At 41.4% G+C, this 18734-nt stretch overlaps 1 protein-coding gene across 2 annotated transcripts in view; it reads right to left on the bottom strand.

Annotated features, from left to right (window-relative positions):
- Positions 1-18734, bottom strand: part of spega (striated muscle enriched protein kinase a) — a 90501-nt gene that overhangs the window by 68596 nt on the left and 3171 nt on the right. Inside the window, exon 1 of one of the 2 annotated variants that reach the window (XM_049570266.1) lies at positions 8732-8835. The exons of the other annotated variant lie outside the window; for it this stretch is intronic. Within the exon in view, the coding sequence (XP_049426223.1) occupies positions 8732-8819 (88 nt within the window). The 5' untranslated portion in view covers positions 8820-8835. Of the gene's footprint in view, positions 1-8731; positions 8836-18734 lie in introns of those variants that run through there. 2 annotated transcript variants of the gene reach the window in all.

The following is an 18734-nucleotide window of genomic DNA, read 5'->3' as shown; positions in this document are numbered from 1 at the left end:
TCCACACAGTTTAATACATTCAGTGTTGTACTTGTGTTTGGCCATGTCATCGCGCTAGTTTGCTGTCTCTGTCAAGTAGCTTTCTGTTATTCATTCACACTACAGCAGGAAACAGCACTTCAAAATAAAAGAAATTCACTATACTTAAAATTTCAGAAGTCACTTGCGGTCCATTCAGAATGGACCCACGACCCACTTTTGGACCACAACCCATCAGCTGGGAACCACTGACCTACAGTATATATAGGTATATTGATGCTGAGTGAGGAGCACAGCATTTGACCTAAAGTTGAATGCTCTCAGCAACCAGTTGTATCATCATGTTTGTATCATAGTGTAAATTCACACACTTCCCATTACAAAAAATGTAAAAAAACACACAGGCCTCAGGAAATAAACGCTTTCGACATTTCGTCAAGTGAAGACAGAGCTGTCGCTGCAGCTGGACTTGTTGCCATCTTCCACGTGTTGTTGGCGTCTTTGGCATTTAACAGCAGACTAGAACACTTGTAGGCATATATGGTGTCCAGTCAGGTCTGGAAGAATAGAGGCTTTTCACGCTGTGCCTTCCAAGAGCAGAAGCAGGCAAAGGCAGTGGAGTCTGACCTCTGTCTACTTGCCAGTCGGTAAGAACATAGACGAAACTATGATGACTGATGTCACAGTAAGAAGTAATATTCATACTGGTTTGTATTTCCCATCTTTGCTGAGCCACAGTTTTGTGAGGAGAGAATGAATTAAAGGCCTGTCCCAAATATAGGCCTGTTGATTTCAGTGATTTAAGCAAATAGCCTGGGCTATTAATTGAATTTTTACAGTAGTTATGGTCAGGGCATGGGACAATACCTGCACCTGCAGAGACAACATCCCCCTGACACCCGCACCTGATATCAAGTTGCTCAATGGCCCTCTCATCTGTCCACTGATGTTTTTGGCTTCTTCCCCAGTTGTTCCAGACAAACCTGACAGAACAGCCTGATTTTAAAGTCATCGTAAGACTTTCGGGGTTGAGTAGACATCCTCCTTATGAAATTAAGACTGCAGACATAGCTTACAAAGAATTTTGAATGTGGCACCCTCGTCTCTTCTGATCAGATCCTAACCCAGTGAGCTAGCAATCCATCATCTGATGGAAAGGATGCACTGGCTTGTTGTTGGAACAATACTGGACACTACAGGGACTTTTGCAACTCAACTGCGAAAAGTAGATGTAGGTCTCTGCTCCCTTTGTTTTTTCTCGCTCCTGGAATGCACAGTGTGAAAAGCCCCGATTACATCAATGGTGCTGATGGTGCAAGAAAAATAACAAGTACTATCACGTTTTCAGATTTATGGCAATGCCTTGGTACCAAAGGGTTGGTTCTTGTGACATCCGTACTATTAAATGATGAAAAATATGGCAAAATGCTCATTTTCCAGTGCCTCAGAACGTCATTTTGTCTTGATGACAACAGTAAACAAAGATATATGCCATGTCACTGCTAGAAACTGGTACAAATAGGTATGTATTGTCACCTTATGAAGTTACATACAGTATTTTTATCTCACTAAAGCATTATTGATATAATACTGATATCCTTTTTCACATAGAGGCCTGTATAAATCAGACAAAGAGAATATTATAAAATACTCTCCTCCAGGATGTCTGATTTGTTGAGCAAACGTGATGAGAATACGTAACTGCTTCCCACCATCCATCTACCTCCTCCTTCAAAACTGTCTCCCTCCATCTCTAAAACACACTCTGACACACGTTAATTGTCCTTTCAGACACATCTGTGCTCCCCACACCTCCTCCATCAAATGAATCTAAAAATAATTACGGGCAGACCCAGATCTCACTCTGCAGCTAACTGCCCAGAATCCTCGTCCACATTTCAGCAAAGCTTCTCTATCCCTGACTGCTGACTTGCTCCGCTGAACAATGTGCTTTTTAGCATTGTTAAGTGAGGCATGTTACTGTTTATGGCCTTGTAATCACAGAATCAATATGTGAGATTTACTCTTGCCGTGAATCGGGAGTCGCTCACTGAATGATTTGGAATATGGTCATTATCTCTTTCTCCTCTTTCCCTTTTTATTTGATCATTATCACCCAGCTACAAGTTGTATTTCTCATCTTGACAGTATCTCAAACTAGATCTAAATTTACATAGTCATCCTTGTTCTCTAAAGACAAACCTAGATGTGGTGGATTGCAGTTTCCAATTGTTATTTTAACAAACCTCCCTCTCCTCACCCCCGCCCGCCTCGCACTCCTCCTCCATCCATCACCAGTGAGAGGCATTCGGTCCAGCAGAAAGTGCAGCAATCGATACCAATGCTTTATGCGTGATATGGGATACACCCCCAAGTAACAGTTCAAACGCCCCCGGATCAATAAGCCCATCATAACAGAAGATTCCATGACCGTCATCCAATGAGAGGGCAGATACGGTGGTAAAGCTTCCATTTGCTTGGAAAAATCTCTCATGAGGTTGTTTTTTTTTATGCTCACTAAAAGCCACGACGACTCAGCTTCAACCAATCTCTGGCTGGGATATCAGCAAATATCAGCCATTGAGAAAAGATAATTAGATTTTATTCGTGGATGTCTTTTATCTTTCTCTGAATCTGGTTTTGTTTGATGGCTCAGAAGGCCAAATTGTCCTCTGCACTGCCTAAATCTGCAGTAAACACAGACTCATGATTGACCTCCGACATGCCTGTGCAAACAAAACACATGCATTTCTTTCTATGAGTCTGATTTAAATGTCTCTGTTGACTCAGCCTGCTGAAAATCTGACAAAGTCAGCTTCTGCGATCTCAACACAAATAGAGAAATCATGAGACGCTAAATGAGCGCTAAAAACATTTCGGGACAGGTGAAATTCTGAGCTTGCTGTAGTTTAATTAGTTTAAAACAACAATGGAGTAAGCAGACTTCACGGAAACCCATTGATTTTGTGACAGAGGCTGCTTTCTGTGGAGCAGCCACGATGGATGCCTTCCAGGCATGCAGCTTTATCAGCAGCAAGTCTGGCATAATCTCTCTGCAACAGAAAACAGATTCTGCTGCTGTTACATCACCCTTTGATCACACTTTCTGTTTTTCAGTCCAGACTTGTCATATCAAGCCAGACCTACCATATCATGTGCCGACTTTACATTTGTAACCAGTCATCTGTATGGGAAAGAACTGGACTGTGAAACAGTGGGGTGCTCCTCTGAAGAATCCTCCAAGAACAACTTACTCACAAACAACATGCAGTCATATATAAATGTACAAACAATGTGGAAAACCAGCTTCCCCAACAACCAAATCATTTGTATTAATGCCGCACTATATTAGTCACTGCCTTAGCTTAAAGGGACAGTTCACTTCAAAATACAATACAGGCCAAAAGTTTGGACACACCTTCTCATTCAATGCGTTTTCTTTATTTTCATGACTATTTACATTGTAGATTCTCACTGAAGGCATCAAAACTATGAATAAACACATGTGGAGTTATGTACTTAACAAAAAAAGGTGAAATAACTGAAAACATGTTTTATATTGTAGTTTCTTCAAAATAGCCACCCTTTGCTCTGATTACTGCTTTGCACACTCTTGGCATTCTCTCGATGAGCTTCAAGAGGTAGTCACCTGAAATGGTTTTCCAACAGTCTTGAAGGAGTTCCCAGAGGCGTTTAGCACTTGTTGGCCCCTTTGCCTTCACTCTGCGGTCCAGCTCACCCCAAACCATCTCGACTGGGTTCAGGTCCGGTGACTGTGGAGGCCAGGTCATCTGCCGCAGCACTCCATCACTCTCCTTCTTGGTCAAATAGCCCTTACACAGCCTGGAGGTGTGTTTGGGGTCATTGTCCTGTTGAAAAATAAATGATTGTCCAACTAAACGCAAACCGGATGGGATGGCATGTCGCTGCAGGATGCTGTGGTAGCCATGCTGGTTCAGCGTGCCTTCAATTTTGAATAAATCCCCAACAGTGTCACCAGCAAAACACCCCCACACCATCACACCTCCTCCTCCATGCTTCACAGTGGGAACCAGGCATGTGGAATCCATCCGTTCACCTTTTCTGCGTCTCACAAAGACACGGCGGTTGGAACCAAAGATCTCAAATTTGGACTCATCAGACCAAAGCACAGATTTCCACTGGTCTAATGTCCATTCCTTGTGTTTCTTGGCCCAAACAAATCTCTTCTGCTTGTTGCCTCTCCTTTAGCAGTGGTTTCCTAGCAGCTATTTGACCATTAAGGCCTGATTCGCGCAGTCTCCTCTTAACAGTTGTTCTAGAGATGGGTCTTCTGCTAGAACTCTGTGTGGCATTCATCTGGTCTCTGATCTGAGCTGCTGTTAACTTGCGATTTCTGAGGCTGGTGATTCGGATGAACTTATCCTCAGAAGCAGAGGTGACTCTTGGTCTTCCTTTCCTGGGTCGGTCCTCATGTGTGCCAGTTTCGTTGTAGCGCTTGATGGTTTTTGCGACTCCACTTGGGGACACATTTAAAGTTTTTGCAATTTTCCGGACTGACTGACCTTCATTTCTTAAAGTAATGATGGCCACTCGTTTTTCTTTAGTTAGCTGATTGGTTCTTGCCATAATATGAATTTTAACAGTTGTCCAATAGGGCTGTCGGCTGTGTATTAACCTGACTTCTGCACAACACAACTGATGGTCCCAACCCCATTGATAAAGCAAGAAATTCCACTAATTAACCCTGATAAGGCACACCTGTGAAGTGGAAACCATTTCAGGTGACTACCTCTTGAAGCTCATCGAGAGAATGCCAAGAGTGTGCAAAGCAGTAATCAGAGCAAAGGGTGGCTATTTTGAAGAAACTACAATATAAAACATGTTTTCAGTTATTTCACCTTTTTTTGTTAAGTACATAACTCCACATGTGTTCATTCATAGTTTTGATGCCTTCAGTGAGAATCTACAATGTAAATAGTCATGAAAATAAAGAAAACGCATTTAATGAGAGAGTGTGTCCAAACTTTTGGCCTGTACTGTACATATTTTTCCCCTTACATATAGTGCTGTGTTTCAGTCTAGATTATTTTGCTGTGAGTTGCTGATTGTTGGAGATATCAGCCATAGAGATGTCTGCCTTCTCTCCAATATAATGGAACTAGATGGCACTTGGCTTGCAGTGCTCAAAAAAAATGTCTCTTTGCAGAAATCATGACCCATTTATCAAAGATAATCCACAGACCTTGTTGTGAGCAGTTTCATGTAAGAACTATTTTCTTTCTACCAAGCTACACCTGCCAAATGTATCGCCACAGAAGGAAGCGTGCATCTACTGCTAACTAACATTACAGCTCAGGCGAAGAGAATTCCATTAATACTGCCATAGCCTGCTGTCAGGAGCCTCTTGTCCCTGAGTAGATGCACTCTTCCTTCTTTACGGTGATATGGTTGGCAGGTGTAGCTTGCAGACATGCCTACGGCCAATATCTCTAATCCTTAGAAACATAAACCAAAATCATAGAGACTAATAAACAGCACAAGAGGTAATAGGAACAATATCTATTTTTGATGTGGGGGTGATTTTGCGGAGTAATCCCAAGTCCATCTGGTGATATTAGTGTCTAATGATGCTATACTTTCAGGCTACAAGACAGTCTTTATTCTACACCCTTAAAAATTTAATATTTAACACACTAAAGTCTTAAAATGATGTGTTATACAGTGATCCACTGTTCTGCCAACTGTATCACTGCACAGAAGGAAGCGTGCATCTACTGCTAGCTCACCTAGCACCACTGAGCTAGCTAATGGTACAGCTCAGCCAAGGAGGACGCCATTAATGTTGTCATCTCCCGCTGTCACGAGCCTCACATTCACGAGTAGATGCACCCTTCCTTCTCCACGGTGACATGGTTGGTGAGAGTAGTTTGGGTGTACTCATAGACGTCCCTATGGCCGATATCTCTAACCCTTGGCAACATATACCAAAACCATCTAGACTAATAAATAGCTCAAGTGGTAAGAGGAACAAAATGTTTTTTTGATTTAGGGTGATTTCGCAGAGTAATCCTATGTGTAATGATGCTATACTTTTAGGCTACAAAACAGCCTTTATTCCACACCCTTAAAAATGGAATATGTGTTATACAGTGTTCCTCCATTGATCACATATATTGTTGGAAAAGAAAGGCAAATATTATAACATTAGGGACAAAACACAAATCCATGCTCAAAATTCTCCTGTGTTCTTGTAATGCTTCACACAATCAACAAAACCACATCCAAAAAAAAATCTTGGCTGTAAATCAGGCCATAGATTTTCATTCACATCATAAACACTCCCAGGTAGTTTCTGTACTCGCTGCCAGCACTTGTGTTGAATCTTGCTTTGGATGTGAGAGTTGCATTAAAAGAGAAATGTGTGAAGTTAATCTGAAATGTTATGTGAATGCATTTGAAGTTACGATCCTGCACACTACATTTGTGATTCCAGACCAAAGCACACAGCAAGTAGACAACTGACACCACCATTTGGCAGCAATTCATCCAAACAAAGGAGAAAAATTGTAATAAAACTGATGTCTCTGTATTTGCTGCTCAAAACCCTTCAGAAGCAAATGTGAGTGCTATGTCGGTTCAGTTCATATGGTGGTGGGGTGGTTTGGAACTCACATATGACAGCGGCCAATGTTGACAGTCACACTGTAACCCAATCCTACCACCTAATCCTCACCAAATCCCTGACGGTTCCTGTGAATGACTGTGTAACAGCGGGATGGAACACAAACACAGCCTTTGCCAGATCAAACACCAGAGATACGGTGCTGACTTTACCCTCACATATTGCCTCAGCTGCCTCATGAGAATCGAGCAACTAATTAATTGTACTGTATCCTTAATCCACTTTAACATAATATTTAGAGAATGTGAAATCATCAAGCAGCTATAGATCCTCTCCGCTCCAGTATGCCGATGTAAGCAGATTGCAATCCAGACAAGAAGACTGGGTCGATAAGAAACTGTGAGAGCAGGAATGCCTGCTGTGTGATCCATAACAAACACTGAGTGAGCAGACAAAAGGGTATAGAGTTCATCTGCAGGACATATACAGAATATAAAACTCTTAAAGGGGCTCTAAACAAAGTTCAGACCATTTGAGATGTCTGGACACAGGACTCAACATGGAGGTGGCTTAACCAGTAGCTTGCAGCTTTTGGCTTTAACTACATAAACAGCACTAAACAATGGCAACAGTGCTGACAGAGCTTATATTGTTAACCGGGGGAACTAGATGGTGGGTGCTTTAACTGCATTGTGCAAAGCAGCTGCAACAAGCTAGCCAGTGGGATTCACACAAGTGCTAACGTACACGTGGCCGGACCGACTTACCACAACAAACTACAGAGAAGCTCCAATTACAACACACACAGAGGTGGCGTGAAATCATTCTCTGCTGAGCATGCCATTACTCCACTAAATCTTTACACAGCAGAGAGTGGTTTGCTGCTGTATTAATGCTCTGAATTTCACATCTGAACATTTAAATATATAGCAAGTTCCAATTTGTACCACATAAATTTCAGGCATCTTGCATATTTGCATATATAAGGAGCCGTACACATACTGTGTTTTTTGCACCCTTAAATCCACGCTCAAAAGCCAGAGCGACGCTGCTGCAGCGCATAAGTGCTACCAAGCACCAATTTTTCAGAGTGCAACAGCCGGGCTCCGAGATTAAAAGAGTTCAACTTTTGGAATGCAGTAGTGTGCTCAAGGTGTCATGTGACAAAGAACAACCAATTACAGCCAGCAGATATCTCTCCGTTCTTCTGTAAATATCAGTTTGTGGTAAATTTGGAGAAGGCAATCATTTTAGTCAAGGGCTAAAATATTGTCATACTACAAATCAACGCCTGGAAGATGATCAGCTCTGCACTCAGGACTTCTGGTAAGTAGGCTATGATTCAGTGTTGATAATGGTAGCTTAGCAACCTCAGGCGCAACCTGCCTATGTGCTGTTGAAAGTTCACCTGAGCGCCTGACCTCGTAATTTTTCAGGCGGGTAAAGATGCCCTAAGAGTGCAGAATGCAGTTTCACATTACAAAACATCTTGATTTCATTCTGTTAAACATGGCACCTGTAAATTAGTTTTGGGAGTCTGATTTCAAATCTTGTTCTCTGGACGTTGGGAGTGGGATGACCCCTTTGTTTACGTCTGAATCATGGAGTGAGACTTCAATATCTGCAGTTTCCTCATTTACACAAGTACACAAGATTTACTCTTTTCTGGAAAAACAAAATTGTACCTGCTAATCCTCAGCTAGCTCCTCTGTATCTTGAAACCTAAAATGTCACTGCCACTCCCATGTTTAAGTATTTTATACATGAAATTTTGAGAGAATACAACAGATAACTTGAGTGTCTATGGGCAGACATATCCATATTCACACTCATACAAACACGATTGTTAAACCTTAAAGTCCAGCTGGCAGTAAAAAGCATTATCCATGTACAGCTGGGGCTTTGTACAACAATGCCAGGCATAGAAGAGACACAAACTGAATCCAATTAAGCAGCAGCAATAGCGGCCTCAAGTGTATTACCTTGTTTTCATTTCCATTACAGCTGTTCCGCTTAGTTGAGTATGCATTTTATCAATTCCCTGCTACAGTGCGATCCTTCTCTTACTTCAACCTGCTAAAGGATCCCCAACAAACCATTTCTTGCTGTCATAGTACATATTTTATACTGACACCAGCTCCCACTCACCTCTCTGTTTCTTGCTTCTCGGCCCACTCACACCTTCTCTAGCACTCCTCAAGGCTTTCCGTGCATCAAGCAGCTCTTTCCGCAACATAGCACTCGTCTTCCTTTGTATGCTCCTTTAAAAAACAACTGAAGGCTACTTCGGCCCAAAAGAACTTCTCGTCCGTGTACAAATCTTCCAACAGGTCTTTTCCATTGAGACACACCACTTATAAACAAGGGAACTTCCTCAAAATGACTCCAACAGACCTAGTTTCATCTTCTCTGCAATTTTTTTTTTTTTTTATAATGGCTTCCTCTGCAGCATGAAATGAGAAATTGGTGAGGCAAAGATGTGCCGTCTCAAGATGGCTGCTGGACCTTAAAACTTTTTTCTACCTTAGCCCATGTCTTTTTTGCCCTCTCCCTGTCTTCCCCCAGCGCTCCCTAACTTTGACTGCCAGTACCAGCAGTCTATTTCGAGTCTTGCATAGTACAACCCCTTCAGTTGTACTGTACTTTCCTTTGCACCCCCTTTCACAGACCCCCCCCCCCCAGTTATAGCAGGAGATTAAACACACTGCTACACAGAAACTGAACAACCTTTGCTGTCCTCTGTGGGTCATTCTGCCTGGACTACGGGGAGTTTTGAAACTCTAGCATGAGGCAGACATGTTGTAATACAGAATTAAGGATATGCTACAACTGCACATGCATTATGGCACAATAGAACAGCTACAGGGACACTGGGCGAAGTGAGGTGGATCTATTTCAGACAGCTCATAAACCTTGGAGCTGGAGGTGAAAATAACACTGTCGCCTTGAATACATTAAAATAAAATTCAGACTGTGTGACTAAACAAATACATGAAAACCAGTATTCATACCCATGCTCTGCATGTGTCAGATTCTTTGGCATCTAAATATGAATGTGATTATGGATCAGTTTTTAAGCGTGTCAAGACTTCATGTTTTATTAGAGCTGACTGTCATGCACTGTAGGACTGAACTCTGTCTGTCAACCTGTCACTCTTCTTAATAGATGTCTTTCAGGTGATGTGATGGACCCTCTGGCATTAATGTTGGGGGTCCACGCTGTCGGCGAACAACATCTCTAACAAATGATTACATCTGAACAGCTTTCCTCAACAGGAAAAGTACATTTCAGTGATTTATTTGATTGACCTGATGATTTGTCATCTGATTGATTCGAGCTCAATCCCAATACACCTCTTGCCCCTACCGCTCAGCTATTAACCTTTCATTTTGTGCATTCACGTCTAGGGGTAGAGTGTCCTGATTCTTATTAGGATAGATGGTTAGGGCCAACTGTTAGGGCTACATGGTCCTCCAGACTGAGTTTTTTCAGAGGCACACTGCCTGAATGTTATAAGAAATCATCGGCAAGATGGCTGCACAAGCAATCTTTTCTTTATAACAGGCGTGACAAAAAAATCGCTAGTAGCATGCTGATTTCTCAGTAGCTAACTAGCTAGCTAACATTACATTTTTATGACTGATTTGTGCAAAGCAGTCCTGCATTTTGACACAGTACCATGTCATATTCTCCTCCTGTGATGACATATGATGCACAACATTTATCTAGCAGTGAAGTTGATGCACTTGTTGCCGCTTCTCTAATCTCAGTGCAGACTAGTGGGGTAGGACAGGTTGCGAACGTTAGCCCATGGGGCACTGCTAGCGGCCTGGTAATGAAGCAGTGTTTTAATTTTATTTGATGACTTTGATTGATTTGTCGCATGAAACTTTGTGAACGAATCACGAGCATCCATGGCAAATGTCACTGTGATAATACTGTATCATTATTGACACAGTCGATGAAATTGCACCTTCTTTACCGTACCTCTCATTGACAGGTCTAATGAATGGTGGAGGGCCACAAATGTCAATATGCAAACAAATGTTTAAGGGCATTTCTACATCCATTTATGGGGAATTGTGGGTGTGGAAATCAGGCTTGTCCCTGTGCACCCAGTGCTGCAATGACTGAGACTTATAAAAAAATCAGATGTACACAGGCTTCATACAGCTGCCAAAAACAATGCGTTGAATTCTCTAACCACGTCTAATTTGCTCACTAGCTAATGTAACGTTTGAAGTACAAATATCACTTCCTATTTGACGTGTAAGCCATTTTAGTCCATGTATCATCCTGTTTATAAGTGCATCATCACAGAGGCTTGTTATTGTATATTTAAAGAGGAACTCGAGGAGTACACTCAGCCTGTGAAAACAATTGTACAACACTTTTGTGGCTCTGGAGGGAGGATTTACAGCAGTAAGCCTGCCTTACAGGCTGCGTGAAGTGTAAAAGACATCGGCATTTATCCAACATGGAGGGTCTAATGAAAATATGCTATTAGCTGTATTAAGGGAAATGTAGGATCCAGAGTTTTTGAGTGCTTGACAAAAACATAGAGATAAATTTGCACAAGCAGAGATAGATTTGAATATATCTTGGTCACTGCTGCTTGAAGTTTGACTTTTCTTTTTTAATGTTTCTTGTAAGTCGTCTAACTTTATGTAAGTGGAAAAAAGAGCAAAGACAGTTTGTTCAAGTTGACTGTGTAACTTTATGTGCTTTATACTAGAGACAAATGCAACAGAGAAGACAGTCTGCTGTGACCCAGAAACCTAAATCTACCTGATCAGACTGTTAACATCAGTGAATGGATCCATGCCTAAACCACAACAGTCTCTTTCAGCAGTATCCCAAGAATGCAGACAGCTTTTCTGAACATGAAAATGGGTTCAAGTGAGAACCAGCGAAAAACAGCAAAAGGCATGGAAGACTGAATACTGTAGCTTATACTGTACAGATCTAGTTTCAACATCACCTTCAGCTAAAAAGAAGAAAAAAAATAAGTTAACTAGGTCAAGGACCAGGACAGTGTCTCAATCACACCTCTAATCACCTGTCAAGCCTACTTATACCTGGTTAACCCATCCTCTCCTGTTTGCCCATTCTTCCCTCCTTCATCTATTTACCTTTGCACTTCACCCCTTCCTCCCTGCCATTCATCCTGCCATCCCTCTTGTCAATCCCTCTGTCTTTCAATTCTGCGCACGCCTCTCTTCTTTCTCCAAGTGCCGTCTGGGGTTCATAAGGGGCTTGGGGGACAGAATACCTAAAACAGGTCGTCTACACTGAGTCCAGAAGTTGCACTTTCTTGTTGTCCTTCATTTTTACGGACAGGGTTGAATAAATTCTGTCATAAACTATCATTACTCATTACTTAATGTTCATCTTTAAACGATAATATGACATTTTTAACAGCATCTCACTTTCATTTATTTATTTTTCTAATAATTAATATACAGATTATCCTTATAGATGATGCATTTACAAGGGTGTAGTGCTATTTCTTTAAGCCCCACAGCGCACCTATAACTTGCAAGCATGCATGCACCACCGAGCCATACCTCTTTTTGACAGTCATGGGCTGGCTTGGCTTGGCTTGGTTTAGTTTGGGCTATCAGCCCAGTGCAGAGAAGGTCCATCTCTGGCACACCTCGGCGTGGCACAGAGCATCTAAACTGACAATGGAAATGCATATTGGCACGGCCTGGCTTGACTCAGCGTGGCCAAGAGTTACAGTGGATAAGGCCCATTAGGTTGCAACTTGTTTCGAAAATTCTTACAGTGGCAAGTTTACATACATAAGTCAACTATAGCTATAAAATGAGAGGATGTTTTGTTGCCTTGTCATCTTTACTAGTTAACAGTTAGCAGCTATAGACTGAGGAAAAAATCATTTAATTCACTGTGCTGCTCAAAAGCTACTGGCAGGTACCGGCAACATTTAAGGTGGAATTGTTTCTTGCATGTTACTCAGTGCATGAGTTGATGTTGTGAATCAATCAACACACCTTAAATGTCAATTTGACAATGTTGACCATTTCATTTGTTTTATTGAGGATGCATGACATTGGATTTTTTTGCCGATATTCGATATGCTGATATGTAACTACTCATTTGACCAATAACCTATACCGATATCAATATATCCACTTTTTTCCCTACCTAATTTTAGTGCTCCTCAAGTCTCTCCTGTAGTGGACTTATAATCATATTATGCTGCATACTCTGATTGTGATAGCCCACCAGCAGATACCTATGACATGCCGATATCAGCATGCATCCCTAGTTTTTATTGTCTCTCATACATGACACACACTTAAATGTCAAGTGTTAAAAAAATGTGAATGAATTGCTGCGAATATTCTGTTTCTTCACTTGAAGAAAAATAATGGCAGAGCATCATTCCGGTGGCTCAGGCAGCATTACAGCTCTAAGTAAACTTGCACTGTCTGTGCAAAGACACTTCAGACATTCAGCTGCTGTCACATTTTGCAAAGGTATGTAGCAATATAGTCTACCAATACGATGGCTAAAGCCAGCTGGACAACAAGGTCATGCATGTGAGATCAAACAAAAGACGAGACAATAGCTAATTAATATGCACACAGCACCCAACTGGAGAGAGTGTGAGATACTTAAAGTCACAGTAGGTCATCCTGAGTGTTCTAATCTGTCAAAATGCCAAGATTTTTACATCATTATGAAAAAAAATCAGTCAATGGCAGAAAATATTCAGTTAACACAACCTCTGACTGAGTTTCCTTCCTGACTTCTGCCATACAAATTATGTCAAGACCAGGTTCCTCCTCCTAATTTCACCCTCTTTCTCACATCCATCCATCCTAAATGTTCTATTCGTCCATAAGACAATTAAACTGTTAATCAAACACTGCTGTGATGTGATGTCAGTAACACTCCACAAAGTAAACATGAGCACAGACCTTTAAAGGCATCTCAGACTATAAATGTTTTTAGGTGCCTTAGAGCCGTTTTTCCGTATCATTTTGGCAAGTGACCCCTAAAATGAAACAATGCTGACCGGCAAACCCTCATCACTGGATGCATAGGGCTTAAGGCTTTTGAAAACTGGAAAAAAAAAAAAAACTGGAGTAGAAATACACTTTGTATCTGCTCTCCTATCCTATCAATCGTGTTGCAACCCCACAGATTTGTCTTACGGGCCCTGCTGGGGTCCAGCCCCGCAGGTTGGAAACCCCTGCTTTAAAAAGATGCAACAAATGTTATCTTATGAGTAACTGCAAGTCATGCCTGGTACGCTTTTGCTTGTGCGTCACAACACGACAACAATCGGCTATTGTAAAAGTAGCTTAAAATACCACAGGTGACTGATGTGCTGCTTCTTCAGAGCTCCCATCAAACTGCTTATCCGGCCTTTAGACGCCTGACAGTATGTTGATCAAAAGCCAGAAAGTGACGTCAATAACATAGTCTAGACTTGTGACACAGCACTACTCTGGTTTCTGGTTGGTCTGATCACTCAGGGTGATATCTTAAAGTGACAGACCTGACTGACTGTCTGACTCACCGAGTGATGCTCAAAGGAGCCAGAACAGCCATTAAAACTAACCGCACACACATGTGCAAATACACACTCACAGGCACCCACACAAATACACATTCACTGACGCTGCCTGCCCCCACTGCACTCCAGCATACCCACACCGTCTCTCTTTCATCACCATGACCGTGATTGAGTGTGACAGCGCTGCGTCTTGACCGTGGTGATGCTATAATTATCTGTGATGTCTGCTGGTGCAATCGGAGAAGGGGCCGGCGGCATCCACACATCACTAGAGCACAAGCCCTCTGGCCAGCACGGCACATACCAGGCCATAAATAACCATGAGGGGATATGTAGGAGGGAGGCAGAGGTCAGAGAGATAGTAAGACGGCTAGAACTGAGAAAGTGGATAAAAACGAGGACATACTGGGGAAAAAACATGTTATTTCGTGGCCTTTTACCTGCTTGCCATATAAATATTAACATCAATCTATCAAAAGACAGGCAAGAAACAGAGACAGTGCTGTTTACAAGTCTTCAGGGGAAGTCCAAGTCAAGTCCAAGTTGAGCCACAAGTCTCCATAAGCAATTATTTTCAAGTCTAAACACTAACAATTAAAATGACATGTCATGCCTTATAAAAACATCTCTTACAAATAACTAATTCAATGCATAAGCCTGAGAATTAAATATTCACAGCTATGCAAGCCCTGCCTGTTGATGTCTTGTTTATTTTTTAATGTTCCAGGATTTTACAAGGGCAATAATTTGTTGTTTTTGCTTTTAGATCAAGTGTTTGGATGCCAGAGTCTCAAGTCCCCAACAGTCAAGTCCAAAGCCCCTTTCACACATGTACTGCACACCTGAAATTATCTAAACATTACCCGGAGTAGCTGAATGTGAGAACGCGAATGTCTGCATCAGTCGGATCAGACATTAATCAGACTTTACATTGACAGCTCCCTAGTACAATGTCCGTGTCATGTCAGATTGAGCCCATGTGTGAATAGAGCAGGTAATAGTTCAGAGAATGTGTTGATGATGTGTTTCACGCAAAACAAGATGACAACAAACACCTGAGGAGTAGAGAAGAAGAGTCATTTACACAAAGACAGCGATGGGAATTTCTAATTGGAGAGATGCAAGATTCAAGAACTTCTCTTGGTAAGGGCAGAAGCTGAAGCCGAAGCCGAAGCCGAAATGACAAATTCAAGGATCAGCAACAGACTCTGTTGTCTATGGTCAAATTACATACAGTCTATGTGACTATGGTGTAATCTGATTACACCATAGAATTCTGCCTCCTGCACCACTACCCAGGCGTCACCTCCTACCTAAACCACACAGATTGTTTTCAGTAAGTGAGAACGTGTCTGGCACAGACGCTCTCCTGTTGCATGCTCTACATGTGAAAGGGAAACTCCGCACAATGCCCGGACCTGATTCCTTGTCATTGTGCAGAGTTCATATGAGAAAATAGCTCAAGTCTACAGCTCTAGACATAAAGAGAACGAATGTACAACAAGAGACCAAAAAGGGATTCAAGCAGATTTAATTAAAATATGAACAATAAAGACATAAAAATGGACCCAAAAAAGCATGCTATCTGTACTGTCCTATGGCATTGTGAGATAAATCTGAACCATAACTTCAGTCAAGCTGAAATTAGCAGAGAGAGTCAAAAGAAGAGACTATGTGTGACAGATAAAAAGGCCGAACCAAAGAGCAGAAATAGGTAATGAGGCACAGAGGTCAAAATGTAGAAACTGGCGCTGGTTTGAAGTGAGAAGATCAAAACCGGGAGAGTGTAGACAGAGAGGTGCTGAGTGATACACCAGCTTGACCATGTGTGCCAGCTCATAGTGTGAGAGCTGCTGACATGTGAGCTCAACTTTCTCCTCAGCCCAAGGCAACAAGACCAAGATCAAATCTATCCTGTGAAACAATGATCTAAGTGGACATTTATACCGCATTCTATGCATGGGAGTACGTCACTGAAATAGATGACGCAAACTGGTGAGGAGTATTTATACCACCGAAGGTGTGACTATCCTCACATCTCTAAAAAATTGTTTCAACAATTCTTGCTTATTAGGCCCTTAACAAAGGAGAAAATCACCCCTCAATAGCATCTGAGGTTTGGATATATATTTAACTGTAGTTTCAAAAGACTGTAACACAATGGCACTGCAGTGCAATCATACCTGATTGTGCGTGAGCTGCTCTTTTTATCTAAAAAGAAAGCATATCTGGTGTTGCCTTTAAAATTCTTGTTGTATCCTTTGCAACAATAATATATGGTTATTCAAACTGTTTTCAGGTAAGCCATTTCAGAAACATTCAATATGAATATCACAAAAAAGGAAGAATAGAGACAGATCACAATGATGAATGACAAATATGGCTCTCAGGTATGGTTATCCTAGAGTTACTTACTGGGCCATGGAGGAGAGCTGAGCTCAAAGAAGCCACCGGAGCTTCACTGACAAATGCTACCCTTATCTCTATAAGGCACAGGTGACAAGATAAACTGGGAAATAACAGACAATCCATTCAAATCCATCATGCTAAAGTGAAGACCACTTAAGCAAATCCAGACATGCTATATTCACTTTTTGTTTAAACTAACTTGTTAGTTGACTTCATAACCTGCTCTCAATTATTTCAAGTGCATTGAAATGGCACCTAAAAATAATATGTTTAAAGATCTAGAGAAGTGAGTAAGACATCAGGCATAATTTTACACTTTAGTTTTGAAATTTGGCCCCTGGCATCAATTATCAAGTAAAAGAGTATTGTTTGCGAGACAACTGCATTTGACTCGAGCCACTGCCCCTCCCTCTTCAACTTCCCTTGTGTCAGCCACATGTAAATAAAGCACCCTGCAGAGCAACATCACATACCCCTCATCTGCTGTCATGGAATAGTGTGCCATGCATAGTGTTTGCCCTGAGCCTTGGCATTCTTTGTCTCTGTTGTGAAATTAAACCACTATTATGACATCTCAATTCAAGCAGTCTAATGTAGGCAATAACCAATGCTGAATACCTCTTCCTCTTTCATGTGTCTTTTAAAACCAAAGCTCAGTTTGAAATAATGTTTTTATCTCCCATGTAGCGTCTCTTATAATTAAATCAAACAAAAATGACATGCGGTTTGGGGCTGCGTAAAGAGTGTAGATGAGGAGAGAAGTAGCACCAGCACTTGCGCATGCAAAAACAAATCATGGAAGAGATGTTCCTATTTTTCCACTTGAGCACCTGCCCTGCAAAATGTCTGTGCAGGGCACTGTAAGACATGATGATGATGATGCGGAGGATGGACAGGCAGGACTGCTCTTACTGAGGCCTTTCAAAAAATATAATTCATGTCTTGCATGCCTTGCTGTGTGAATTCATGCCGACAGGACGACCAGCCAGAGTGACAGCGTCCCACCAAAGTGCAATGCTGGAGATGTTACAGAGCCGCTATGGCAGAAATAGATGTTGTTTTTTTAAGCACAGAGATAATTTTCACACCTTAATCCTGAACTAAGCACATATCATTTTACAAATGTTTTCTTATGCAAAGTTAAATTCGTGAAAGTTTCATCCTCAGTGACATCTAAAAATAACCATACACATACCATAACCCTCTTAAAGATCATTTTCAATGTAACTATTTTTCAGTATTAGTGAGCGTAACATTAACTGTTCCTCCAAAATGAAGCAGACACTGTGTTTAACAGTCCACAATGAAATGATCACCTTAATCTCAACTTAATTTCAAACCATCGTATAAAACGCTTCAGGTATGAGATGAGCTTTTTGAACTGTGGTAATAAAACTAATCAGTCATCTAACAGTTTTTGTATTGTATTGACAACCTTATTATTATATCATTATGCTGTTTGCATTATGAAACACGATACAGCAGTTGCAAACATTCTGACCAATGACATAACCGATGATGAGTGCATACCGATATGTCTACTAAATCATGTATGCAGCCAAAGACAGTCCAGTGACTTTTAAAGTCTTGAAAGCGACTTTTCCCATGCTTATGGGAATCTCCCAACTCCTGGCTTAAATTAGACATATCCTCATGGTAGGAATGCTCTTACCAGGTGCCCAAACCCCAATTTCCTCAGCTCAGTAAACACAACAAACAACACCCAAAGGTTCAGCTGTGCAGCTGATCGAAAGCAACGGCAGGTGACACTCCTCGCCTCCAGCAAGTCTCTACTTACATCCACAAGCTAATTTTAAGCATCCCCCAGCTCTGCTCTGCAGACTTGGAAGACAGGGTTACCGTCTGATAATAAAAACAACATCTTGGATTCACAATTGTTTTGTCTGGGATCATGTTTCAAGGGATCCAATGTGAAGTAGGGCAGACAAAGTTTTAGGAATGGCAATTAGTTTAACAGATTTTTTTTTCTATAAATATACTGGTGCACCAGTGCTTGTTGTCAATCAACTGGTATTCTGTACACAAAAGGAAACTGTAAATGAGTGATCGGCTCATTTGAGCACACTTTGAAAACTAAAAGAAAAAAAAAAAAGAAAAAATGTCCAGTATTAAAAGTGACTGCTGCAGCCAGCAGCGGTGAAACAGGCTGCAATGTAACCACTCAGGGCAAC

Source organism: Epinephelus fuscoguttatus, linkage group LG24 (assembly GCF_011397635.1).
Source record: "Epinephelus fuscoguttatus linkage group LG24, E.fuscoguttatus.final_Chr_v1".
NCBI classification, from domain to species: domain Eukaryota; kingdom Metazoa; phylum Chordata; class Actinopteri; order Perciformes; family Serranidae; genus Epinephelus; species Epinephelus fuscoguttatus.
Note: the sequence above shows the minus strand (reverse complement) of the source record. Positions and strands in the feature narration are given on the sequence as shown.